The 25,252-nt window shown below is 43.2% G+C and overlaps 4 protein-coding genes and 2 non-coding genes across 6 annotated transcripts in view; 1 reads left to right on the top strand and 5 right to left on the bottom strand.

Moving 5' to 3' along the window:
• Positions 1-1,239: 1,239 nt before the first annotated feature.
• RASL11A (RAS like family 11 member A) lies at positions 1,240-3,954 on the bottom strand. Its single transcript, XM_045978125.1, has 4 exons — positions 3,558-3,954; positions 3,083-3,139; positions 2,898-2,977; positions 1,240-1,960 (listed from the first exon to the last, which is right to left on the bottom strand). The coding sequence occupies exons 1-4, from the start codon at positions 3,679-3,681 to the stop codon at positions 1,493-1,495; spliced, it is 729 nt and encodes a 242-aa protein (XP_045834081.1). The 5' UTR covers positions 3,682-3,954; the 3' UTR covers positions 1,240-1,492.
• A 590-nt stretch (positions 3,955-4,544) lies between these two features.
• LOC123925101 (60S ribosomal protein L35a-like) lies at positions 4,545-4,944 on the bottom strand. Its single transcript, XM_045978242.1, has one exon. It carries the CDS (start codon positions 4,909-4,911, stop codon positions 4,579-4,581), a length of 333 nt encoding a protein of 110 aa, XP_045834198.1. The 5' UTR covers positions 4,912-4,944; the 3' UTR covers positions 4,545-4,578.
• A 7,753-nt stretch (positions 4,945-12,697) lies between these two features.
• Positions 12,698-17,464, bottom strand: RPL21 (ribosomal protein L21). The gene is made up of 6 exons (XM_045978537.1): positions 17,405-17,464; positions 15,234-15,312; positions 14,911-14,972; positions 14,211-14,323; positions 13,014-13,164; positions 12,698-12,825 (listed from the first exon to the last, which is right to left on the bottom strand). Exons 2-6 carry the CDS (start codon positions 15,298-15,300, stop codon positions 12,736-12,738), a joined length of 483 nt encoding a protein of 160 aa, XP_045834493.1. The 5' UTR covers positions 15,301-15,312; positions 17,405-17,464; the 3' UTR covers positions 12,698-12,735.
• LOC123925401 lies at positions 14,042-14,168 on the bottom strand. The gene has a single exon (XR_006814996.1). It is a non-coding gene; the product is annotated as a small nucleolar RNA SNORA27 (small nucleolar RNA).
• Positions 14,442-14,512, bottom strand: LOC123925392. The gene has a single exon (XR_006814988.1). It is a non-coding gene; the product is annotated as a small nucleolar RNA SNORD102 (small nucleolar RNA).
• Positions 17,465-17,707: 243 nt separating the features above from the next.
• Positions 17,708-25,252, top strand: part of USP12 (ubiquitin specific peptidase 12) — a 161,379-nt gene continuing 153,834 nt past the window's right edge. Inside the window, exon 1 of the mRNA XM_045978535.1 lies at positions 17,708-17,759. The gene's annotated coding sequence lies outside the window, so the exon portion shown is untranslated. The remainder of the gene's footprint in view (positions 17,760-25,252) is intronic.

Genomic DNA, 25,252 nt, shown 5'->3' with positions numbered 1-25,252 from the left:
CCTGCAAGATCCTGGTATATATGGAGAACAGCAGACTCTTCTGCTGAGTGGGCCTTTGGCCCCACTGCGTGAGGTGGTGTGTAAACGTGTGTGAGCGTGTTTGTCGGAGGGGATGATAGGGCTGAAGAGGTGGTAAAGAATCTTTTTGTTTTTAAGATTTTATTCATCTGACAGAGGGAGAGAGAGATTAACAGCAAGAGAGGGAATACAAGCAGGGTGAGAGGGAGAAGGAGAAGCAGGCTTCCCGCTGAGCAGGGGGACTCGATCCCAGGACCCTGGAATCATGATCTAAGCTGAAGGCAGACGCTTAACCAGAGCCACCCAGGCACCCTGAGGTGGTAAAGAATCTTGATGCCATGCCTCATTTGTATTTTATCCGGCGGCTGAAGGGAACACAGCTGAGATTTTTCAATCATGGAAATAAATGATTAGGATTGGTTTTAGTTGGGTTGTTCTGGTGTGAAGAAAGAATTAGAGGGGTGTCAGTCCAGAGGCCAGGAAACCAGTCTCTCCTGCACTTGCCTGCCAGTCTAGGCAAGAGCTGTACAGGCCTGGACTCTGGCAGAGTGATGCTTCAGAGAAAAACAGGAGAGAGAACGGACAGATCAGGTGCCCTGTTGGATTCGAGGGTCAGGGAGAAAGAGCAGGAAGGAGAATTTGGGGGGCGGGGGAGGAGCACAAGGATGGGGCGACTCTTAAGCAGGTTCCCTGCCCAGCACAGAGCCCAATACAGGGTCCAACGTGGGGCTCAATCCCACGACCCTGAAATCATGACCAGAGCCGAAATCAAGAGTCCAACACTTAAGGGACTGAGCCACCCAGGCACCCCGGTAAGGAGAATGTTTAAACAACTCTAGGTAGGGTGTACTTACTGACATGAGGAATTTCTGTTTTCTAATGCAGGTAGAGAGGGTAGACTTCCATTTGAACCAATAAATAAAACAGCTGTTCATGTTTGCAACTTGTTAACACCAGCATACTATGAACCCCTTTCCTGGAAAATCACATGGTATCAATTTCATGCCGGTGGCAAAGTGCTCTAGCTGACAGACATCCTGCAGTTGCTCAAATCTTTTCTCCTCCACATTCTTTCCTTTCTCCCACAACAGATTCCCTCTACATCGGCCCCCCTAGTACCACAAGACACCAACAAGAGTTCAGACTGAGGGCAGGCATGGAGCCGTTCTGGGCTCTGGTGCAAGTCTCATTTCTATAAAAAGACATTTAGAAAACAAGGAGCAATGTTGCCATTTTGCCTTTAATGGAAAAGTGGCTAGCAGTTCCAGTAAAAAAAAAAAAAAAAAAATTTTATTTAAAAAAATCTCTACCAACTTCTAGGCAATCACTGGGTTTTCAGAAATACACATACACTTGAAAACCAATAGTCTGTATAAAAATAAACTTTGAATGTGCAATTAAAAAGGGAGGTCCCCAGTCTTTTTCAGCTGCACAAACGCGCAGTAAAAAGGAGCCAAGTCGGTGTGAGATGGGTTTACCCCAGTGCAGAGGGCGATTTCACTTTGGAAGACAGAGCCTGTTTGAAGCGCCTCTTGAGGTCTTGCATGTTGGGAGAGCGCGGCCGGGGAATGATGGAGGCCCTCCTCCTCTCCCCGCTGAGGCTGTGCAGCTTGCTCACCTCTTTACAAAGATGCTGAAACACGTCGCAGACATCCTCATAGTTTTCACTGGTGGAAATTTCAAGGAACAGGCTGCCCAGTTCATTGGCCAATTGAAGGCCATCATGTGTTTGCACCTGACGGGCATGGAGAAGGTCCCCCTTGTTGCCCACGATGATGACAGGGGCCCTAGAGTCAGGGTGGACCTTCCGGATGTGGTGGTAAAGGGGGCGGATGGACTGGTAGCTGTCGTAGTCTGTGATGGAGTAGACCAGCAGAAAGCCCTCTGCCCACTGCACGCACTTGGACAGGGAATCAACAACTTGGGTCAGGTTGTCTTGGACCTGAGAAAGATCAAAATGAGTCTGGATCAAGGAAGCCCTCAGTGGGAGAGGACTCAAAATAACATCAGAGCAACGCTTGCAAAAAAGCATTCAAAAGAGAAATCTTAAATACAGTTTGCAGATGCCACCTAGCTTCTGCAGGAGTAGGATTTGGATGCGGGAAGAGCGAGCTCCCTGCCTGGGTTATTTTATGGCTGTTGCGAATGCATTATCCTTAAACCCCTGCTTGGCGGGTATTCTGTAGGGAGCCCTGGCTGACTGCAGAATGACTTCAATGAGAACTTTCAAAGACGAATGGCGCAATCTTTAGGGAACTGAGAATAAACAAAACTTTGAACATAAGCCAAGATAAATATCTTTTCCCAAGCCCATAAAAATATTTTTAGCATGTCCTTTTGAGAATGTTACAGAAACAAATTCCTTCTTTCTGTTCTTCCACAAGACCTTTCCTCCCTCCAAGGGAGAGCAATTAATAACTTGTTAATCAAGTTAAATTCCTGACTGCTTGCCAGGGGGTTATCTGGTTCCAATTAACTGACTTGAGGGAACAGTTACAAACAGAAGCATTCTTGCTGTCCTTGCTAGGGGAGAAGACTGGCTCAGGAATCCCACCACCAACAGTTCCGTTAATGAGTTCATGGCCCGGCTCTGAAAAAAGCGGTGAGCACCGACCCTGCGAGTTGTGAGTGATGTCTCAGCCAGAGCCGCAGAGACTGTTAACTATCTCTCCCCTTTGGAGGTGCTGGGCTGGAGGAAGCTGCCAGTCTAACCATCCACTCACCCAGTCCCCACCAGGAGGGTTTCTAACAGGCCCCCTGCCGACAGCCCACGCCTTCCCGGAAATGCGAAACAGGTGTGTTTACACATCTTGCTCCTGCTGGGGAGCCCCCTGGGTGTGTGGGAGGTGGTGAGCTGTTTTGCTTCTGGTTGTCCTTACCTGGATGCCCCCGGGGGTGTCCTGGATCTGCAGAGATAGCTGGTCTCCCTCTATGTAGACCAGCCGTGAATACAATTTGCCTGAAGGATGAAGGAGAGTTTGCTTTAAAATCCCTACACACGTATTAGAAAAAAGAAAATCGGAGCATGTGGCCACAAAAGCAGAGAGCACGAAATTATTCTAACCTGTATTCGGTTCATAATCGCCGATGAATCTCTTGGTCAGGAAGCGCACGATCATTGCTGAAAAGGAAAAATGGGAAAATCAGTTAAAGGACTAGGATAAAACAGTCAAGCCGGGACGCTCTCGTGGAAAAGGAGAGGGCGCCGGGCCGCAGAACAGTGGGTATTGCCCACGTTGCAAGGCTCTGCAAAGCCCAGGGTGCGGCCGTCGCGGTCTCCCGAGGGTTTTGCGGCGGGTGTGACCGCAGGTGTCTACCTGCCGCGCCAGCCCCCCTCCTCCTGCAGGGAGCAAGCCAGGAGCGAGCCCAGGAGTAGACGCTCCGGGGAAGCAGCGGGGAAAGCGGGCTGGCCGGGGAGAGCCCTGGCTGGCGCGGAAACTTCCAGGTTCTTCCCGGCGCTCCAGCCCCCTCCCCTCCGCCCAGAGCTCCGGCTCTTCCCCGACGCCCGGTCGTCCCCGCGCGGTCCCCTGGGCACTCACCGCTCTTGCCCACCCGGCCGGCGCCCAGCACGGCCAGCTTGATGTCCTTGGGCAGGAGGCAGTCGGAGGAGGACTCGGGAATGGGCGCGAGCAGACAGTGCCCAGACATGGTTGGCGGCCGCATGGAGAGCGCGTCGGTCGAGCGGGTCCCGCCACCGAGAGCGCAAGCCTGCCGAGCCCGGCCTCGGGCGCAGCGGAGCGGCTCGCGAGCAGTGTGGGGACACGGGTGCGCGGGGACCACGGCGGCCGACCGAGCTTGCAGGAAAGGCGGGATTTAAAGGGCTGGGCGCGCGCCGTGGGGGCGGGGCGGTCACCTCCGGCCCCGCCCCCTTCCCGCCCCTTCCCGCGGTGGCCGGGAAGGCCGGCGCTGGAGAGTCGAGCGGCAGGGCGCCTGGGGCGGGCGCACCGCCTCACCGCCTGCCGCGCTCTGCGCGGGCCCCAGAAGGACCGCCACCGTCCCGGGAGCGCGTGGGAGGCCTCTCGTCAGGCTGTGCCGGCGCCGCCCTGGGGGCCCCTCCACCCCGCAGAGGCGAGCCCGGGTCACTAGAACATTGGGTGAACCTGGGATCAGTTATGAGCTGCGGGAGGGAAGAAAGAGGGAAAAGTGCCATCAGTCGGATGTTTCTGCAACAATGGGAGGGATAAATTCCTGTTGGGTCTGTTGCCCTTTTTATTTTCAGAAGATGCTGAGGGGTGACATTACTAAGGAAAAAGGAGGAGGGTAAAGCCCTGAATTAGTAGCCATGTAAGGGAACCCCTGTCACTGTGACCTTGCTCCAGGTTTGTGAAGCCTTGGGGGCAGTAATTGCTGCTCAGGCTCCAATCCCAGACCCTCGCTGCTGGCCTCGGTTAAATCCGCTCATTATGTGAACACTCAACACACATTCCACCCTCTGGGAGCTTTGGCTCTATGGACTAATTCTCTGTCATTAATACTGTCCTATGCACTTGAGTCATGCATTTGCTTTTTTTTTTTTTTACAAGAGAACAAATCTACACCTTTATTAACTTTTCATTAAATTTAAATCCTTAAGGGGTACAGCATCATACGGATTCTGTGGCCAATGGCTTTAGCAGGAAAGTTGCTTCGGAATTTGGCACGAACCATGCCGCTGTTTCCATGAGCACGAGTTACTTTTCCCCAGATTACTCTGGTTTTGTTTGGTTTGCCACCAGGAGTCACTGTGTTGTTCTTTGCTTTGTACACGTAAGCACATCTCTTGCCTAGATAGAATTCCGTTTCATCTCGAGCATATACACCTTCGATTTTAAGAAGAGCTGTGTGCTCCCTCTGGTTGCGGAGACCCCGCTTATCGCCAGCAAAAATGGCCTTGGACCACAGGCTTCCAGACATTATTCGGCCTTTTAGAGGAGTCCTGTTCCCAGCAGGCCTCACTTACTTGCGCCCAAAGTTCAGCAACAAGAATTCCACTCACTCCATGCATTTGCTTTTATTATTCACGTACTTACTTCTTTTTTAAGATTTTATTTATTTATTTGACAGAGAGACACGGCAACAGACAACACAAGCAGGGGAGAGGGAGAAGCAGGCTTCTCACTGAGCAGGTCGCCTGATAAGGGGGCTGCATCCCAGGACCTCACTGGGATCATGATCTGAGCCGAAGGCAGACTCTTAACAAACTGAGCCACCCAGGCACACCCAAGTACTTACTTCTAAGTGTAAAATGAAGTTTAGGATAAGGTTGAGGGAGTAGAAGAAGGGGACACAAAAGAGAAAAATGGCCTGGTCTTGCGTTTGGGGAGCCCACCGTAGTAAGGCAGAAGGCTTGGGATTTGATCCTTACAGGTTAGAACTTCATGCTTCTGGCCTCCCGTATACCAGCCTCATATGTCCAATTGCTTAATGGAGGGTCCCATCCTTATTGCTTTCTCTGTCTTGGTTGTATTAGCTTTTGCTGCAAACTGCTCAAAACTTAATGGCTTAAAACAACAATCCCCCTTAGTTGCTCACCTCTGTAGGTCAGTGGATACATTATCCTAATCCAGACCAGACTCAGCTGACCTTGGCTGGGCCCTTTCATGTATCTGCAAAGAGCTGGGAGAGGGGGGATGGTAGCTGGCCACTCCACTCCTCAATGGAGGGCACTGAAATCACATTTGAAAGGGCTAGGTGGGGGGCGCCTGGGTAGCTCAGCGGGTTGAAGCCTCTGCCTTCAGCTCGGGTCATGATCCCAGGGTCCTGGGATTGAGCCCCGCGTCGGGCTCTCTGCTCGGCAGGGAACCTGCTTCCTCCTCTCTCTCTCTGCCTACTTGTGATTTCTGCCTGTCAAGTAAATAAATAAAATCTTTAAAAAAAAAAAAAAAAGAAAGGGCTAGGTGGCTCAGTCCGTTAAGCATCTGAGCTCTTGGTCTCCGCTCAGGGGCTCAGGTCATAATCTCTGGGTTGGGAGATGGAGCCCTGCCTTGGGCTCACCCCTCAGTGGGGAGTCTTCTTCCTCTCCCTCTGTCCTTCCCTCCCCTGCTCCTGGCTCATGCACTACCTATCTCTCTGAAATAAATATTTTAAAGAAAAAAGAAAGGGCTGGATGGGAGGCAGAGAGGGATAGAGAATGGAATCCACTTTCAGCAACCAGCTTCACTAATTCACGTTTCCCTCCATCTACTCAGAATTCCAAACCAGCAACCTGTGAGCCATCCTTGACTCCAACCACTCTCACTTCAAGTTCCACCATCTCTATTGCCTACACCCCTTGGCATCTCCCCCTCTCCAACCCCACTGCTCTCTTCACCTCTCAGGTGAATTCTTTAGGACTCCCGCTGTGGACTAGGACTAGATGAGGACTTAATTACTTGCTCCTCTCTTCGAAGCTTCCTTCGATCAGCCATCCCCACCTCTATCTCCCAGTTCCTCCCTCTTAGGACACTTCTTTTTTTTTTAAAGATTTTATTTTATTTATTTGACAGACAGAGATCACAAGCAGGCAGAGAAGCAGGCAGAGAGAGAGAGAGGAGGAAGCAGGCTCCCTGCTGAGCAGAGAGCCTGATGCAGGGCTCCATCCCAGGACCCTGGGATCATGACCTGAGCTGAAGGCAGAGGCTTTAACCCACTGAGCCACCCAGGCGCCCCTCTTAGGACACTCTTAAGCAGCCCTGATCTCAACTGTCACTTTCTGTAAAATTTGTTTCGTCAGTGTCTCGGCAGGTGGGGGGGGGCACGTGTGGGGGCAGATTCAAGCTTGTGTCTTTAGCACCAGCACATAGTGGCACCCGGGACTTAGAAGGTCCTTTGTTCATTGACCAACTTTCTGAATGAATAAATGAATAAATGATGTCTTCACTGTGTGAACTGGAAAAGACAGGAGTCATATGTGTAAACATCATCCCCATAGCTTGGTTTTGAGAGCAACCTACTCTCGAGAGAAAGTGTTCCAGGAAATGTCCTGAGATGAACTGCTGTATTACAGTTGCACTGACTTTTGGCAGCTTACAAGGCAAATCCCCTTCTGTTCAACTTCAATTTAACTGGAAAGACTTAAAGCAGGGCGCCTCATTCCTTGACAGGGGAGAGGGAACCATTTACTATTTATAGAACAACCATGAAACTATTAGGCTGCAGGGATCCTTCAGCTCTTCAGTGATAGGGGTCCAAGTCCTTGCGTCCCAGATGCTCTTGGCTGTCTTTGAACACAAAATGGCCCGTTTCACCAAACACCAAGTCCTCACCAAAGCAAGGGAGAGTGGGACTCTATTCATCTTCATTACAAAATAAAATAATTCTCAGAACCCAGCAGACTTTCTCTTACGTCTCAGTCTCCAGTACTGAGAAGCTGAGAGTTTATCCAAGTACTAGCAAAGAAGACTGGGATTATCACTACCTTAGAACAACCCTAACTCCTCCCCAGGAGCTAGCAGACAACTTGCTCCCGCATTAAAAATCAAGAAATAGAAGAACGGATCACTGTTGAGCAGCAATCACTCAACTCTGCCACAAACACCTTTCACTCTCCTGGGATTAAAATGCAGAACTCTCAAGGGAAAAGAGAGCACTTTCTTGGCTGAATCTTGGACTTACTGCTACACCTCATTCCATATCCTACATTCCCTGTCAGGAGTAAGATCATTTTAGTTTAAGGTCACCCAGTAAGTAAGATTCCTATGACTGATCTCTGTCCACTGATAATTATGTTCCATTTTGCATTCACACTCGCACCTTTGCTCAGAGCTCAAAATGTTATTTCATTCTCCTTGGAAAGCTCTTTGCATTTGCAAATAGACAAGATAATCCATGACCTTTTAATACAGAGAGTATGTTACAGAACAGTTACGGAACACTATAAATAGCATTGCCTAAATTGTTGCTGCTTGAGTTCTATTTCATTTTGGATTTCTTTGTGTCCAGAGTTATGTAAAAGTGTACTGCAACCAATGTAACACAGGCATACTGAAGTGGTTTTAAAATAATGGAAATGCGTAGGCACAGATATGGATACACAAATCCTGTGGGTGTTCAGAATGAGTATGAAGGGCAGAATTTGGTAATTTGCAAGTAACAGCCTTGGGAAGTTATTAACCCTTTACCAGCTAAATAGGCTTGATTGCTAGTCCTGAGGCAAAGCAGCCAAGGGTCCTCCTCCAGTTCAAGAACCCCTCTCCACTATCCATCCCCTCCTAATACCAACTCTTTGTGTGTATCCTAAATCCTTGAACAATGAACTTACTGGAGATTCACAGACTATCTTTAGGTAATTTCACTAGAATAAAAACTGTGCTTTCCTACCAGCTCCCTAGTTTATTTCAACAGTCAAAATTACTGAAAATCTACTCGCCGCAAGGCTCCTCTAAGTGCTGGTACGGAATACAAAGAACAGCTAATTTTCTATCACCAATCATCTACTGAGGGTATGACAAGGTATAAGACATTCCTGCCTGCCTTCACAGACATCTCCATAGTGAAATTAACTATTTTTTTAAAAAGATTTTATTTATTTGACAGAGAGAGCGATCACAAGTAGGCAAAGAGCAGGCAGAGACTGAGGGAGAAGCAGGCTCCCCGCTGGGCAGAGAGCCCAATGCGGGACTCAATCCCAGGACCCTGAGATCACAACCCGAGCTGAAGGCAGAGGCTCAACCCACTGAGTCACCCAGGTGCCCCGAAATTATTCTTCATAAATTTGTCCAAAAATTCCATTTCTTTTTTAATCTAAACCTGTGGAAGTGGGTTAACTATCTCCTAAATTGAGGTTCAGACAAGGTTAGTTACTTACCTGAAGTCATTGAGCCATTCAGTAGGAGACACTCTAACCCCTCTGCTTTCTCATCTTGGCATTTTCCATCCATGCGGAAAGCAGGATGAAAACACTCTGGTCATGTAAAAGGAATGACAAAGCAGGTCGAGGTGCCAACTCCCAATAGAGCTGCCATAGGGAGAATTAAATATGAATGGGGGAGGGAGGTGGTGGTAACCAGGAAAAGCTACAGGAAGAAATGACCTGGTCTCTGAGCATGAGTAACATCTGGTAGGTGGAAACAGAAGGTGGGAGATGGCATGTCAAGTTGAACGAACAGCATGAGCAGAATCCTGAAAGTAGAAGTATGATACAAGCCTGGGGAGCTATGAGTAGTATCAAACATTAGGAGGATGGGGTGAATGGCCCAAAAAGTTGGGGACCGGACTGTGGATGCCAATGCATTATATGCTCAGGGATTTATCTAGAGGTTATGTAAAGCCACTGAACTCTTAAGGAGGGTAACCCTGACTGTAATAAGGTCAGTGTTAACGAGCATTTAAAGAACAGGGTATCATCTCGCTCTCAAGATCTTAGAACTGTTTACTTATTCATCTTCCATAAACAATTACTTTGAACCTCCTCGCTCAGGAGCAAGTTCAATCACATCCTCAACTTGAGCTATGCCATCACTTCATTTAGATTACCTCCCTGCATTCTTTTCCCAATCAAATGATTTCCATAAATCCCGATCTTGCAAGGAAAGTAGGTATAAAAGCATTTTCTCTATGCTTTTTCCACTTGGGGCTTTATGAGCTAGCCTGTCAGTTAATCCTCACCACACACATTTGCAGTTTGCAAAGAACACAGAAACCCTGGGCTTATTCACTCCTCTGTAAACACTTCCGCCTCAGCAATAAGATGCTGCCTCACTGCTATACTCTTAACCAAGTAACTTGTCTAACAGGTTCTGGGAAAGCTTTTCTATGAACAATACCAATTGTTTTCCTTTTAAGTGGGGATGGGATAAACAGGTGTATTCTAAATCTAATTGTTTTGTTTCTCTTGTGCTCAAAAAGATAAATCTACTTCGTTCTTATCAAATTTTATTTCTAAGTTTTAGCAAATTTTTTTTTCCCCCTATCATAGCACAGAGAAAAGGTTGACTCTAGTGCAAATACAGTAGATACTTAACTGGGTTTTTTTCTGCCACAACATTTAGAGTGTAATTTCATCCAGCCCTTGGGATCCGGCTCAACTGAAGAAAAAGAAGTTCTCAAAATGTACCTGGCTAGATCAGAAAAGACAGAATCAAAAGTTCAAGGAGCCATGCACCTTCATTTACCGTCATGGCTCTAATTTAAGAATAGGGCAGAAAGTTTAAAATTTACATTTTTCTTCATCCTCACCAAGTGTAGAAAAGGGAATTGCACAGTAAGAGAGTCTTTTGTAATTTTACAATCTGTAACAATGTCTCATTATTTAAAAGGACCTGAACTTCAAGGCAGGCACGTAATTTATCAGCACACACACATTACTCAAAGCTAGGGAGTTTGATGCAATTTGTTTCTCCAATAATAAAACCTCTTCAAACTAATCTGTTTATTTCCAGGATATCCATCTGAAGCTGCCCAAGAGGGAGCTGGAAATAGAGGTTCAGAGAACATGAGTTCTGAAATTTGAGTTTTAAGTCTATTAGAGATGACTAAATACATAGATCAGTGGTTCTCAAGCATCAGTCACCTAGAGAGGTTCTGAAGTGTGGGGCTCATCCCCAGAATTTGATTTAGTAGGCCCACATTTTTAACAAGTTCTCCAGAAATGTTGATGTCAGGGAACCATACTTGAGAACCATTGGAGCCTACAGCAAAGCCTGACCTCATGACACTGATACCTAAGCCAAAACTAGGTCGGGCTGCACTCCAATACTAAAAGTTTTATGTACATTCACAGTACCACTATTGCCATTCACAGCGCATTAGGAAATTGCCACACTGTACATCAGATGGAAGAGTTCACTTTATGATGACTTGCTCTAAGAACTCCCCTCGGGGCGCCTAGGTGGCTCAGTGGGTTAAGCCGCTGCCTTCGGCTCAGGTCATGATCTCAGGGTCCTGGGATCGAGTCCCGCATCGGGCTCTCTGCTCGGCAGGGAACCTGCTTCCCTCTCCTCTCTCTCTGCCTGCTTGTGATCTTTCTCTGTCAAATAAATAAAATCTTTAAAAAAAAAAAAAAGAACTCCCCTAGTTATATGTACAGCCCTTTCTTCTCAATATTCACCTTCACCAGCTCTCCTGAACTAAGGGACCCGATCCTCTGCCATGTCTTTTGTCACAATTGTCATCTGGAGATCATAGGAATAGTCATAGGTACTATATGCATAAAGGACCTCTGGGAATCATTTGGTCCAATCCCTATACACATGCAGATAATACCCTCATTTTACATGGGGCAACAGGAAGGTTAATACAAACTGCTGAAAAATGCACAAAGTTTGAAGTTTCCCGATCTTTTCACATCATGTAGGAGACTTAATCATCTCAATTACACATGAACAAAACTGTTATGAGACCATTAAAATCCAAATCATTCTAGTTTGGTGAAGTCCATAGGAAAACAAGATTAAACATACATACATAAATTAGAAAATGTCTGTTTGGCACACCTGGGTGGCTCAGCTTGTTGAGCATTTGCCTTTGGCTCAGGTCATGATACCAGGGTCCTGGGACTGAGCCCATCAGGTTCCCTGCTGGCAGGGAGCCTGCTTCTCCTCCCAGTTTGTGCCAGCTCTCTCTCAATAAAAATCTAAAACAAAGTTAAAAAAGAAAAAAAGCAGTGCTTTCCTCAATTCAAAAAACATTTATGAAATACTTATCGGGTGCCTGGGTGGCTCAGTGGGTTAAGCCTCTGCCTTCAGCTTGGGTCGTGATCTCAGGGTTCTGGGACCAAGTCCTATGCCAGGCTCTCTGCTTGGCGGGGAGCTTGCTTCCCCCTCTCTTCCTGCCTCCCTATTTGTGATCTGTCAAATAAATACTAATTTTTAAAAAATAAAGAAAAGAAATACTTATTATGTGCCAGGACCCAGGAAGACATACTGAGTTTTTAGCCCCCGGTCTAATGTGAAGATCAAGTTTTTTAAAATTGTGAACACACCTGTAGTGGGAACAGGCATAAGGGATTTATTCTACCATCCCAAACCATAATTTCTCTTCTCTTGACTCCAAGCACTTCCATTCATTCCTCTCCTTAAATTACTTTTATCAGGGAAGGTTCACCTATGACACTCAAAGTGAACAAAGGACGATCAGGAATTCACCAACTTAAAGTATAAGTATTTCAGGGAAAGATACAAGTACAAAGAAACTGGGGAAAGCAAGCAATTCCAAGAATGAAAATTTTTCCAAGGGCCAGAGCAACATACAGGAAAACCGTAACAGGAAATGATAAGGAAAACAATTTAGTAGGAACCAGAGTCCTTTAAAATCATCTATTTTTTTTTTAAAGATTTTATTTATTTATTTATTTGACAGACAGAGATCACACGTAGGCAGAGAGGCAGGCAGAGAGAGAGAGAGGAGAAAGCAGGCTCCCTGCAGTGCAAAGAGCCCGATGTGAGACTCGATCTCAGGACTCTGGGATCATGACCTGAGCGGAAGGCAGAGGCTTTAACCCACTGAGCTACCCAGGCGCCCCAACCTTTCACATATTTTTTTAATTCTTTTTTCTTTGGGATTTGGAGAGACTATTTTCCAACCATAAATATTTTAAAAATACTATCTGGCAGTTTCTAACCAACTGAGTATATTCTTTTCTATGATAAACCACCTCAGATCTTTTAGCAAGAAAAAAGCCACTAAGTTTGAATAAAGACATCACCCAATGAACTAGGACACAAAGTTTGCTTTAAATATTTTTTCGGGGAAAGGACACTACACTTCTACTCAAGAGAAACAATTTTACAGTCTTGAGGTCTTTTATTTTCTTTATATTTATCATGCCATGAATTCATAGGGAATGGGTTCCAGCAGTTCGGGCTCCTTTCCATTGGTTCTCACAAAATGTGCTTCTCTGGGTGGAGCAGGCTATTAAAAAACAAACAAACAAAAAAAACAAGGGAACAATTACATCAGGGACAATAATCAATTTTGAAGTGTTCTCAGAAACAAAGAAATAAAATACTCAATTCATTCACTTTCATATGAAAGAAAACTACTGAGCAAGTTTTAAAATTCCCAAGATTAATAGCAAAAACCATTTGTCAAGCACTCACCTGACGCTTCAGTTGAACCCAAGTACCTTTCTCTTTGGCTTCCTTCTTTTTCTGATCATTTTCCTTTACACGCTTCAGGAAGCTATCTCGGCTCTTTGAATGTTTAATATGCTCAATGCGTACATTAATTCTCTTGGCAAGAATCTTGCCCCTAGGGAGAATCAACATTACTATAAATGCTTCAGCAAAAATTTAACAAAGTCCAATTTTATCTGGCAATTTCATTTACTAAATAAACCATAAACCTTTTACCTACAAATAGGATTACACAACAAGGTGATGGTTAATTTATAATCATTAATTGTACTAGAAGAAACCTTGAAGCAAACACCTCCACTTTTTTTTCCTTTTTAAACATTTATTCGCTGGGGTGCCTGGGTGGCTCAGCCGTTGAGCATCCCATTCTTGGGTTTTGGCTCAGGTCACCATCCCAGTGTCATGGGACTGAGCTGTTTTCAGGATCTACACTCAGCAGGGTGTCTCCTGAAGATTCTCTCTCTCCGCTCCCCTCCCCACGCTGCTCATATTCTCTCTAAAAATAAAAAGGTTTATCGGAGGCAGGGGGAGTCTTAAGCAGACTCCATGCTGATTGTGGAGCCTGATTCGGGGCTCCATCCCACAAGACAAGCCAAAACCAAGAGTTAGATACTTAATGGACTGTGCCACCCATACATCACCAAACAGCTCCACTTTCAAGCCTCCTTTTTTAAAGATTTTGTTTATTTGACAGACAAAGATCACAAGTAGGCAGGGGGGCAGCAGGCTCCCTGCTGAGCAGAGAGCCTGATGCGGGGCTCATGATCTCAGGACCCTGGGATCATGACCTGAGCCGAAGGCAGTGGCTTTAACCAACTGAGCCACCCAGGCACCCCTCAAGTCTCCTTTTAATGAGGTGACAGACCTTGAAATACCATAAGCCAAAACCAAATCACTAACTGAATTTACTACTTACACTTCTTTTTATAACTTTGAAAACTAGAACTACTTAACACCAAACCCTAATAAAACTTTCCATTAAGTCTAGTTCAGTATGTTTCCTCTGACAGGATACAAGGCAAACACCCAGTTTGCTTGAGTTTTAAAAGGATGTTTCCTTTGCCCCACTTGAATGACCAATAAAGACATAAGTCCAATTGGCAAAGTGAAAAGGGGGTATGAGGGAATACTAATCTGCTAAAAAGAACTGACATTACTTACTTAACTTGTTTGTTGACAACAATGCCAACAGCATGCTGAGTAACATTGTAGACTCTTCCAGTTTTGCCATGGTAACATTTGTGGGGCATTCCCTTTTGAACAGTGCCCATTCCCTGTTAAGAAAGGAGAGGAAAGTTATGCCAGCATTTCCCCTTCCTTTTATATCCTGACTCTTATTAAAGTAACTAATATAATACTCTAAAAATTTTTTCTTTCAAATGGCAACTCAAGAGCTTTCAGAGCCGGTGAAATGTGTTTTTCACACTGCTTCAAGCAATCAAAAAGACAATCATCATTAAGCTCCAGAGTACCAGGAACTTAAATACTGGTCACAAAAGAACTTTTACTGTTTATTTAAAAAAATAACAATCTCCTTCTCCATCTCCATCAACAATTAAATTTTGCATCAAAGTATTACCCCTTTCTGTTATCAATAAACTCTTGATTTTTTTTCACAACCCAATAACAAACAAGTTAGGAGAAAATTCTTAGATTCCGGAATAGCACTTAAGAGACTCTGGTTTCTGAGTTAAATTAGCCATTCTACACTTAAGAGCTCTTATTTAGACCAAAGATTTTCCCTATTCAGGAGAATAAAGAGCCAACAGATGCAACATACATTTGAATTCCAATATTAGATTAAACTTTTCTACCTTATTAATATTATTCTGTAGGTCATTCACCTAATTTTTGAATTTACCTTGATGTCCACAATATCACCTTTCTTGTAGATTCGCATGTACGTGGCCAAAGGAACAACTCCTGTACCCCAAAAAATCAGTATAATCAGTATCAAGATTGAAGTCTACCTTATTAAAAAAAAATACATAAGCTTACTAGCTTTCAACATATTTTATCTTTCACAGTTTTATTTTTAAATCTTGCTTATAAGAAACTACTATATTAAATTTATGCTTTTTATTACAAAAACAAGTTAGGTAGGTGCTGGTTAATGCATCTAATAAGAATGCATCATATGAATATATGCCATGTTTGCTCACATAGGAGGGTAAATTTACTTACCATGTTTTCTGAAAGGCCTAGAGAACATGTAACGGGTACCCCTCCTCTTTCCCTTTGTGTTGGTCATTTTGGCAAATTACTGAAAACAGAAAGTATAAAACAGTCAAATGCAAATGCAAAACTGACATTTGTCTTTTTTAAAAGATTTTATTTATTTATTTGACAGACTGAGATCACAAGCAGGCAGAGAGAGAGGGGGAAGCAGGCTCCCTGCTGAGCAGAGAGCCCAGTGCAGGGCTTGATCCCAGCACCCTGGGATCATGACCTGAGCTGAAGGCAGAGGCTTTAACCCACTGAGCCACCCAGGCGCCCCTCAGCCCTGCATTTTTATATGGTAGATTAAACACCTCTTACTTTTTTTTTTCTTTTTTGGTGACAGTGTATCTTACAGAGCCATCTGTTAACTGTCACGAATCCAAATCACTTCCTGTTTATTTCTGATTACTTACTCCATCACTCACTAATAAATGTATGTAGAGTTGAAGGGGAAAAACAGGCTTTGTAACTTTTGACCTAATTCTGACTGAGATTCTGCGACTTGCTCCCCTGGGAAATTTATATTTAAACTCTGATCCTCATCTGCGAAATGGAGTTAATACTCTTACAATCAACTGCGGTAAAATCTACAAAGCATTCACTTAGTTCTAGCCTATCCTTAACCACAGTTAAGTTCATTATCATTATCTAAGAATTCACATACAGGCATTTCACATGGAATCTTTCACTGTTTCTCAAGTTTGAAACAATATTGCTCTAGGTCATTCAAGGGCAGAACTACCATTACTGAAAATTACTTCTACCACAAGGCAATATATGTAAATCAGGCTTAAGCAGACTGGATCGTAACATAATTCAGTCTCTTATTAACAGTTCTTTTTTTAAAGATTTACTTGAGAGAGAATGAGAGAGTGCACAAGAAGGGGGAACAGCAGAGGGAGGAGGAGAAGCCCTGAGCCACCAAGGTACCCTTTTATCAACATTTCTTAAAGAGGAGAGACCAAAGTACCTTAGTCATTAGCTTGAGAGGTATGTCAACACAATGTTTCCTCTAACTCACAAAAGCCAAATCACTGATACAACAAACGCTTCCATTACTTTTTAAAAATATAACTTAGCATCTATCAAGAGCCAGATATTCTACTTTAATCCTCAAATTCTCTACATTTGTGTCAACTCATAGCAAAGTGTCAAGTTCATAAACAAGGAGAGATGCTCTGCAGGCTCAAATCACTAGTAATAATTAACGCAGCACACAGCAATGCTGTAGATTCTGTAACAGGGCCCACTGTTAAATGCAACCGGCAGTTTGCTCAACTCTGGTAGCTACCACTTACAAACTAGATTAAGAAATTAAAGAAAAAAAAAAAGGGAAGGATAAAAAGAGAAAGAGAGAAGAGAAGAGTGATTAAGGGGTAATTCAAGGACTTTCTCCCTAAGATTCCAAATGAAACACCTAGCTATTCACATGCCACCCCAGCGTTAACAAAACAGTATTTGTGGCTACATGAAAGCGCCTGAAAGCACTTTCCGTTTGTCCAAACGCGATCTGGGACCCGAACTTTAAACAGGATCAATTTCACACACTAAAGCCAGGTGGTCTACAGCTCTTTTCACGCAAGGCATCCTATCTGTTCTGGGACCACGAGACCAGGTTTTCAAACCCTACGCCTCATCCGAGGTTAAAGTCCATGTCTTTACACCCGTAAAATCATTCCTATCACCCCTAAGCCCCTACCCAACAGCATCACAAGTTTAGACTTTACAATACTGGCAAAAACACCACACTAAAGAGTCCGAAAAGTATTGAGCCATGCGGCTGCACAAAGCCTGTCCCAAGACCTAGAATACCGAGGCTGAAGCCGTGGAGACACAGGAAAAACAAATTCTTTCTCAGACTGACCCGAATTGCCTCACCCCAGTGACTCGGCTTCGCTTTTCTCGGGTCTCTCCCTTGTTAGCGCCGCGGCCTGGCCGTCTGGTCCTCAGCCCCCGGCCCACGCCCGGCCCAGGCCTCTCCTATTCTGGGCGAACATAGCTCCACCACCCAGGTCAGTGGGCCCCGGACAGGATAGACCGTCTATCTAGGAACTCAATGCACGACCGAAACGGCCACAGGATCAGTACTCGAGTCTACGGGACACGCGGCACCAAGAGCCACGCGCAGGTCCTACCTGGAAGATGGCGGTTCCGGCCGAAAGGAAGGAGGCGGGGCCGCAGCTCGCGCCTTACAAGGGCCTCCAGGCTGCCCGGAGCACTGCCTGAAAGAAATGCCGGGGGAAAGCAACTCTTCTGGGAAAGGGGATCTTCTCAGGGAATAAGGGGAGGCTGGCAGAATATTTTTCTTTCTTGTGAAAAAAAGGCAATAAGCCAACACAAGCTGACACTTGGGTCTTTACGGACAGCCCGGAAAGGGGCCTTCAAAGGCGTCATCACGACGTCCACGCCCCAAGCGTGCTGACGTTCGCCTTTGCGTCGAGCTTACGCCGGAAGCGGGCCTATGTCGGCATCTCCGGGCGCCGGGGAGAGGTTGGTGTGACGGCGTGTGATCATTTTGCGGGGCTTCTAACTGTTGTGTTTGTTTGCAGAAATGATTACGTGGGCACAAAAGAGAACTTGTAATTAGGCAATCATATTATCCAGTTTCTATGTCTTTCAGAAGCTTTTTCTCTGTGAGCAAAGATATACCACGCTCTTGCTAGTGTGTGCGTAAATGTTACATCGTTTTGAAAGCAGTTTGGCAAACAAAGTAAAACTGCACATTTTTAAATATTGTACCCTAGTATTCTGCTTCTAAGTATATATCTGGTAGAAACTTTGACAGGGAAATCAGGATGTGCGTAACACCACTGTCAGTAAAAGCAAAAAATTAGCAACATCCACCGAAGAGAATACAGTAATGAGATGTCCATATGATGGGATATGTCAGTAAATCAATACTAGACCCAGAGATTTGAGACAAAAAGAGGAAGGTGTAGAACGTACATAGTATGACAATCTACATACGTAGAATCTTAACATGTGAAACAGTATTGTATGTTGTTCAGGTGTGTGTGCATACGTAGTGGAAGTAGTCAAGAAATAAAGGGGGATAAAAATCGAATTTAGAAATCTATTTCACGTCCACCAGAGAAGGAACTATAAGAGAGGTTTTTACTATCTTGACCGTTAGTAAGCTGAGTATTGGGAAATATAGGTAGCCCTTGTTTTATTCATTTTTTGATATGTATTTCTTTTAAAGATTCTGTTTGTCAGAAACAGCACAAACGGAGGGAGCGGCAGGCAGGAGGAGAAGCAGGCTACCTGCTGAGCAAGGAGCCAGATGTGGGATTCGATCCCAGGGTCCTAGGATCATGACCCGAGCCAAAGGCCAACACTTAACTGACTGAGCCACCCAGGCATCCTGATTTGTATTTTTAGAAGCATGTTTTTAGAGTAGTGTTAGATTTATTTTTTAAAATTTTTGAGAAAATAGTAACAATTCCTGTATACCTGGTACCCAGTTTCCCCTATTAACATTTTACATTAGTATGGGACATTTGTTACTGTTAGTGGACCAATTTTGTACATTATTGATAATTAAAATCCATTGTTTATTCAGATTTCCTTCATTTATTCAGACTTCCCAATACTCTTTTTCTGTTAGGATTCCATCCAGAATACCACTTTACATGTAATTATCATGTCTTCTTATGCTGTGGCGCTTCCTCAGACTTGCCTTGTTTTTCATAAGCTTGACAGTTTGAGGAGTACTGGTCAGGTATTTCACAGCATGTCCCAATACTGGAATTTGTCTGATTCTTTTCTCATTGTATTATTTGTATGACATATTTTCTAAAAGTCAGCTAAGCAACAAAAATCTTAATCTGTTTGAATTTAAATAACATTACTCCACTGATGTTTCACGTTTATTTTACTTACTAGACTGATACATTTGGATTTGTAATTTCTAAAAGCTGCATAGGCTCTAGAATTTGGTTTTGATATATCCTATGACTAGTATTTAGCCTTGAGCTCACTTTCTCAAGAACTTGAGAAATCAGGAGCCAGTCTTCATCAATTCCTTTTAGTACATTGACTCCTCCTCCTTAATTGTAACTAATAATTCCCTTTAGCTTCTATACTCTTTATCCGGCTTAATTTTTCGTAGTCATTATTACAGTCACTCCATCTCAAGAACTCAAGTCAGTCTTCCCTATCACTCTCCTAACAAATGTACTACCTGGAGTAAAAGCAACCTCTGTTTTCTTCAACACATAGTTTCAAAAATTAAGATATGTCACATAAAAATCAAGATTTCTGGCTCCTCTTGAAAAAGGATGTGGCGACATACATAGGATTGATAGTTTTGGTGGTAGCAATCCAGTGGTCATCTCATTTAGATTGGATATATATTCTTGAGTTTCATCACCACTGAGCCTACTTCACTTGTTTCCTTGTCTTGCCCCTGTGGCATTTGAGCTTTAAGCAAACCCTGCCACGTTCATGCTCAACAAGTCTCAAGTGGCGCCTAACATCCCCTCTGCAATTCCCGGGTTAGTTTACTTACCTACTCTCTGTAAAGATTATCTCACATTTTTTCTTCAATAACCAATCTTCCATCCCTTTTCTTCACCTTTTTCTCAGCTGATAATTGCTTCATTTTTATCCCTGTATGAACGTGTTTTGGCCTTTCCACCCAAAACCCACAAATCTCTTCTTCTTTCCAAAACCCAGAAATCTCTTCAAATCCAATCTGGCTCTCCTTGACCTCATCTTTCCTTCTACACTGCTCCATATTTTCTTCCACCAACCTTTTTAAAAAAGAATAATTTGAAATGGCTGTTTTTATACAACAAAAACTGTCCGATTTCAGCAAGGTCGTGTGGTTAACCTAATACATGAACATTACTATTTCTTATCTCCTGTTGTGTTTTCAGTTTAATCTGATTTCTGCCCTGGTTGTGCCACTAAAGCTGCTTCCATGTTACCAAAACCAGAAGGTATTCTTCATGTCTTTCTTCACCTCTCAGAGCCTTTGGCCATTCCCTCCTTGAAACACTATCCTTTCTAACCACTTCACAGCCTACTTTGCTGGTTTTCCTTACTCTTCCTGTCTTCTAAAGAATAGGCTACCTCAGGACTTGGAACTAGTTCCCCTGCTCTTCTGTTTCTCCATTCTCTTCTTGGGGAATTCTATGTATACCTATAATTTTAAATGTTGTCTCTCTCCTGCTTACTACCAGATTTATTTTTTAAATTTAGGACTTTTCTCAAAACTATGCAGAGTAACGACTATTCTTGGATACCCTTCAATATCTCAAAGTTAGTGTCCACAATAAAACTTACGATTTCCTCTCCCATACTGGTTTTCAGTCCAATGTTTCCCATGTCAGTAAATAACATACACCAGAATCCTTGGTTTCGTTTTTAAGTTTTCCTTCCCCCTCACCATATCCAATCCATCAGCAAATTTTGTCCCAGTTCCACCTGCAAAATGTATTTACAGATGGCCTGCCTCTTTCCATCTCTGCCAGCACCACTAGAATCTCTCGCTTGAACTAGCAATGGACCCATTAAGGTCACTTTTTTCTCTCTTGCTTCTGCTCTGTGCATTTTCTACATAGTAGCCAAAGCATAAGGAATAACGTGGAGGACATTAGGAGAAGGAAAGGAAAAGTGAATTGGGGGAAATCAGAGGGAGAGACAAACCATGAGAGTCTGTGGACTCTGAGAAACAAACTGAGGGTTTTTGGGGGGATGGGTGAGCCTGGTGGTGGGTATTAAGGAGGGCACGGATTGCATGGAGCATTGGGTGTGGTGCATAAACAATGAATCTTGGAACACTGAAAAAATTAAATTAAAAAAAAAAGAAATCTAAACCTGATGGTTTCATGACTTTGCTTAAAGTCTTCCAAAGACTTTCTGTAAACAATAAAGTCTAAACTCATTACCTTGGTTTACAAGGTCCTACGTAAACCAGTTCTTGGTTATCTTCTCAGGTTCACTTGGTTCCTGCCCCAATTTTCTGTAGCTCCCACTGCCTTCTGTGTAGTTCCCTGACCCTGGCCAGGTCTTTCTATTCTCAAGGGCTTTGTGCCTGCTCTTCCCTTCGCCTTTCAGATGGCTCATTCTTTCTCATCTTTTTGTTTCCTAAACATTAACATACTACATTGCTTTATATAATCTACATGGTTAGGAATTTAGAAAGATGTTTAGGTTATAAAGCAAATCCAAATGTGACCAAAATATTTGCAATTACTTTTATTTTAGGTAACTTAAAAAATCTTTGTGATAGGAAAAATTCAATTCTAAGTCAGTCGTTCTGTTTTTTAGCATATTTTATTTACCCACTCATCAGTTGGTCCAGGCTAAGTGTAACCAAAATCATATTACTTTTAGCCTAAGAAAATCATAATTAAGAAAATAAAAATAATAGTAAAACAAATCCAGAATTAAATGTGTCCTTGCTGTGACCCATCATTTTAGACTTTGTATATTGTTCTTGACTTAATTGAATATAAGTAAATATTTGAAGCCTTGTATGATGTGTGTATATGTGTGTATACATGCGTATACATGGACATGTATATGTGTGGATATGTGTATGTATGTGTGTATGTATACATGAGAGAGAGACATATATTTTAATTATATACACTAAAATGTACAGATCCTAACCACAAGTGGATGATTTTATTTATTTATTTGACAGAGAGACGAGCACAAGTAGGCAGAGAGGCAGGCAGAGAGAGAGGGGGAAGCAGGCTCCCCACCAAGCAGAGAGCTCAGTGCAGGACTCGATTTCAGGACTCTGGGATCACCACCCAAGCTGAAGGCAGAGGCTTTAACCCACCGAGCCACCCAGGCTCCCCTAAACATTTTTTTCTAAAAACTTTATTTGTCAGAGAGAGAGAGAGAGAGAGAGAGAGAGAGCACAAAAGCAGGGGAAGCAGCAGGCAGAGGAAGAAGCAGGCTTCCTGCTGGGCAAGGAGCCTGATGCAGAACTCCGTCCCAAGACCCTGGGATCATGATGACCTAAGCCAAAGGCAGATGCTTAACCAACTGAGCCACGCAGACATCCCCAAGCGGATAATTTTTGACTAACTTTTATAATTTTGTAACCAGTATTTCTAACAAAGGTATAGGGCATTGTCATCCCTATGGAAAATTCCCTGATGCTCCTTTCCAACGGGTCCTCTTCCTCACCAGAACCGCCCAGTATTTTGATTTCTATAATTAATGGATTCATTTTGCCTATTCTTAAGTTTCATATAAATGGTGCCTTTACAGTGTGTACTCTTGTTTGTCTGGCTCTTTCTGTTCAGCCTGTTTTTAAGATTCCGTCATGTCATAGGTACTAATAGTTCGATTCCTTTTTTAATACTAAGTAGTATTAAGTATATCCACTATGTGAATATACTACAAATTATGTATACATTCTTCTCTTCATGGAGATTGGGTTGTTTGCAATTTTTTGATACGATGAATGAAACTGTCATAAACATTTTGTGAGTATGTTTTAATCTGTTGGGAGAATATCCGGACTTAACATTGCTTAACCATAAGGTAAGTGTGTGTCTCACTTCATAAAAAATTGCCAAGTGGATTTTCAAAGTGAACCCCCCCCAGTATAGTACATTTTCCTCTAAAGAGAGTAAGGCATTTTACTACAGGCTTTTAAAATCGCTTTGTGTCACTAGCTCTTATCATACACCTCTGAAAACCAGAGTGGTTCCCCGACTCTCTAATAGTCAGTTTGTCTCTACTTTGAGATCATTAGTGTAAAAAGAATAAGAAAAGCATTGAAACTTAAAAAGAAAAATTGTGAAGTACATTAAATGTGGTAAGAAGGAAAACTCAAAATTCATTCAATATTTATTAGCGTCTAGATTACATCAGGTTACTGCCCTGAGTGATGAGACTGTAAATATGAATAAAACATGACCCTCACCCTCAAGGACTCCACAAAGAGTCTGGTGGAAGACAGAAGTGAGTGCATTCCACTATTCTAAATGGTGTAATAGAGGCCACTAAACATGAACAGGATGGCCATTCCACGGGTGATGCCATGCACCTACCTTAGAGGAGGGGAATGGATAAGAGACGAACCCCTGGACAGAAAAGTTTCCCTGAGAGGCTGAACTTGATGAAAGAGTAACGCTTTGACCATAGAGCAAGTAGTAAGAGTATTTTAGGCAAAAATATTTTAGGCAGAGAGTATTTTAACTTCTGTTAGAGCACAGAGGTGAATGACAATTTTAAAAACTCAGAGAAATGAAAGTCATCCAATGGCTTTAAAAAATAAGGTAAACGAATAGGAATGTGACTTATTAAAATGAGGGAAATTAATACTTTTGTACCAGGCTTAAATAAAATACTAAACAAAACCCATAACTTTTGGTTATTAAGCTAAAGTCACATCTCTATTTCTATTTTAGTGTTTCCTCCTGTGAAGGGAGGGATTTTAATAAGGTATATGTTTTGTTCTATTTTGGTTTTCAGAGGACCTTGGCAGTTTAACTCCAGCAGGACAGATTTTGCAAACTAGAAGGAAACCTGGATCCATCCTCTCTTTGTGAGGCTGTGATGGGGAACTCCATAGGAGTATCAATCAACTGGTTTCGATATGCCCTTTGTCTTGGTAGACTGGTAGGAGAACAATTTAAAATGAGAACTGATTAGGAATTTCTAGTGTAGAAAGTCTGTCTCCAGGGAAATGTCATTGTAATGATAAGTAATGGGGACTGAAATACTATGAATAATTGAAAAACATAGTGAAGAGTGATTACATAAAATAATCTTTTTTCCATAAAAATTTTCATTTGAGATCCTCAGAAACCGGGGGCGGGGTAATGAACAAGATAAAATCCATTTTTTTAATCAAAGAGGGACAGATTGCACTCTTCCACGGTTTGATTTTCTACCTGAAAATTGTGAAGCATAAACAGACTTGTGACCATGTGAGCGGACATTCAGATAGAATCTCAGCCCCCTAAACAATGGCCTCATTGTCTGCACCCAGATTTTTCTGTTCCCAAATCCTACTTTTTCCTCCAGCTACTAAAATATCATCAACACTCTTAGATGTTAAGGCCAGTGCAGCCTATGGAAGAACCTAGTCAAATATCAGAAGTGTGCAGACAGGAAAGTTGCAGTACGGGTTGGCAAAGCCATTACAGTGATTTATGGAAGCCCAATTATGTTAGACTGTAAAACACAACTTGGAAAAGTGGAAAGATACAATGTAGAGTTTCATGGTAGGTAAGAAGCATCTAGTGTACTGTCGAACTTGTAGTAAATTCAGGGAGACTGATCATTTGGGGTCAACAAATCCTTACTCCGAATGATTATGTTAATTGTTTCTAGGTAATTCCATCACTTGGAGCTGTCCACATCTCTTCATGGCAAACTTATATTTTGTATTTGTAACGAACGAGGAGGTTCATGCTCTGTTCCCGCACACATGCTTCATAATGATTTAGAGATGAGGGCTGACAAATTTCATGTCTTTTGTTAGCTCTGATTGATTTATTGATTGATTATGGCTACCTGGACCTGAGTTAAGATGTTTCTGAGGCCAGTTTCAGGCTTACTGAACAGCAAAGATTATTAATGTCCAGTGGGGGATCACTGAAGAAAAAGACCTCCTATGCCAAGTCCTTGTTACCTCTGGCCTAAAAAACTGGTAGTAAGAGAAGTAGTTCACTGGCAGAGTCCAGGGCTGGCCCAGACATGGAAACAAGCTAGAAGATAGCGTGGGGACATGGCTTATTATGAGCACATTGCAAGAGGGTCCCTAAATCAAAGCTAGAAAGAAGATATCTTTTTCCACCAGGGTGGAGGTGGACAGGAAGTATGAGTTTTGGAGTCAGACCAGATTCTATATTCTATCTCTTCCTAAAGTCTGTTCCTTTGTCCTTAAAGGGAAAGCACAGGTAATCATTTAGGAGGAGCTTGTATTTATAATCCCACACAAGATAACGAATGTAGAACATCTTTTCCATTTTGTACAGCAGCGATACCGGTACGTACAAAGCATC

Source organism: Meles meles, chromosome 14, assembly GCF_922984935.1.
Source record: "Meles meles chromosome 14, mMelMel3.1 paternal haplotype, whole genome shotgun sequence".
NCBI classification, from domain to species: domain Eukaryota; kingdom Metazoa; phylum Chordata; class Mammalia; order Carnivora; family Mustelidae; genus Meles; species Meles meles.
Note: the sequence above shows the minus strand (reverse complement) of the source record. Positions and strands in the feature narration are given on the sequence as shown.

What these genes read in the sequence shown, in the direction of transcription:
- RASL11A (XM_045978125.1), bottom strand. Translation starts at nt 3,681, where the DNA reads ATGCGGCCGCCAACCATGTCTGGGCACTGTCTGCTCGCGCCCATTCCC. An exon ending in CGATTATGAACCGAATACAG is followed by an intron (nt 2,978 to 3,082) that starts GTTAGAATAATT and finishes TTCATCCTTCAG; the next exon opens with GCAAATTGTATTCACGGCTG. An exon ending in ACACCCCCGGGGGCATCCAG is followed by an intron (nt 1,961 to 2,897) that starts GTAAGGACAACC and finishes GATCTTTCTCAG; the next exon opens with GTCCAAGACAACCTGACCCA.
- RPL21 (XM_045978537.1), bottom strand. Translation starts at nt 15,300, where the DNA reads ATGACCAACACAAAGGGAAAGAGGAGGGGTACCCGTTACATGTTCTCT. An exon ending in GTTGTCAACAAACAAGTTAA is followed by an intron (nt 13,165 to 14,210) that starts GTAAGTAATGTC and finishes GATTCTCCCTAG; the next exon opens with GGGCAAGATTCTTGCCAAGA. An exon ending in GGGTTCAACTGAAGCGTCAG is followed by an intron (nt 12,826 to 13,013) that starts GTGAGTGCTTGA and finishes GTTTTTTAATAG; the next exon opens with CCTGCTCCACCCAGAGAAGC.
- LOC123925101 (XM_045978242.1), bottom strand. Translation starts at nt 4,911, where the DNA reads ATGTCTGGAAGCCTGTGGTCCAAGGCCATTTTTGCTGGCGATAAGCGG.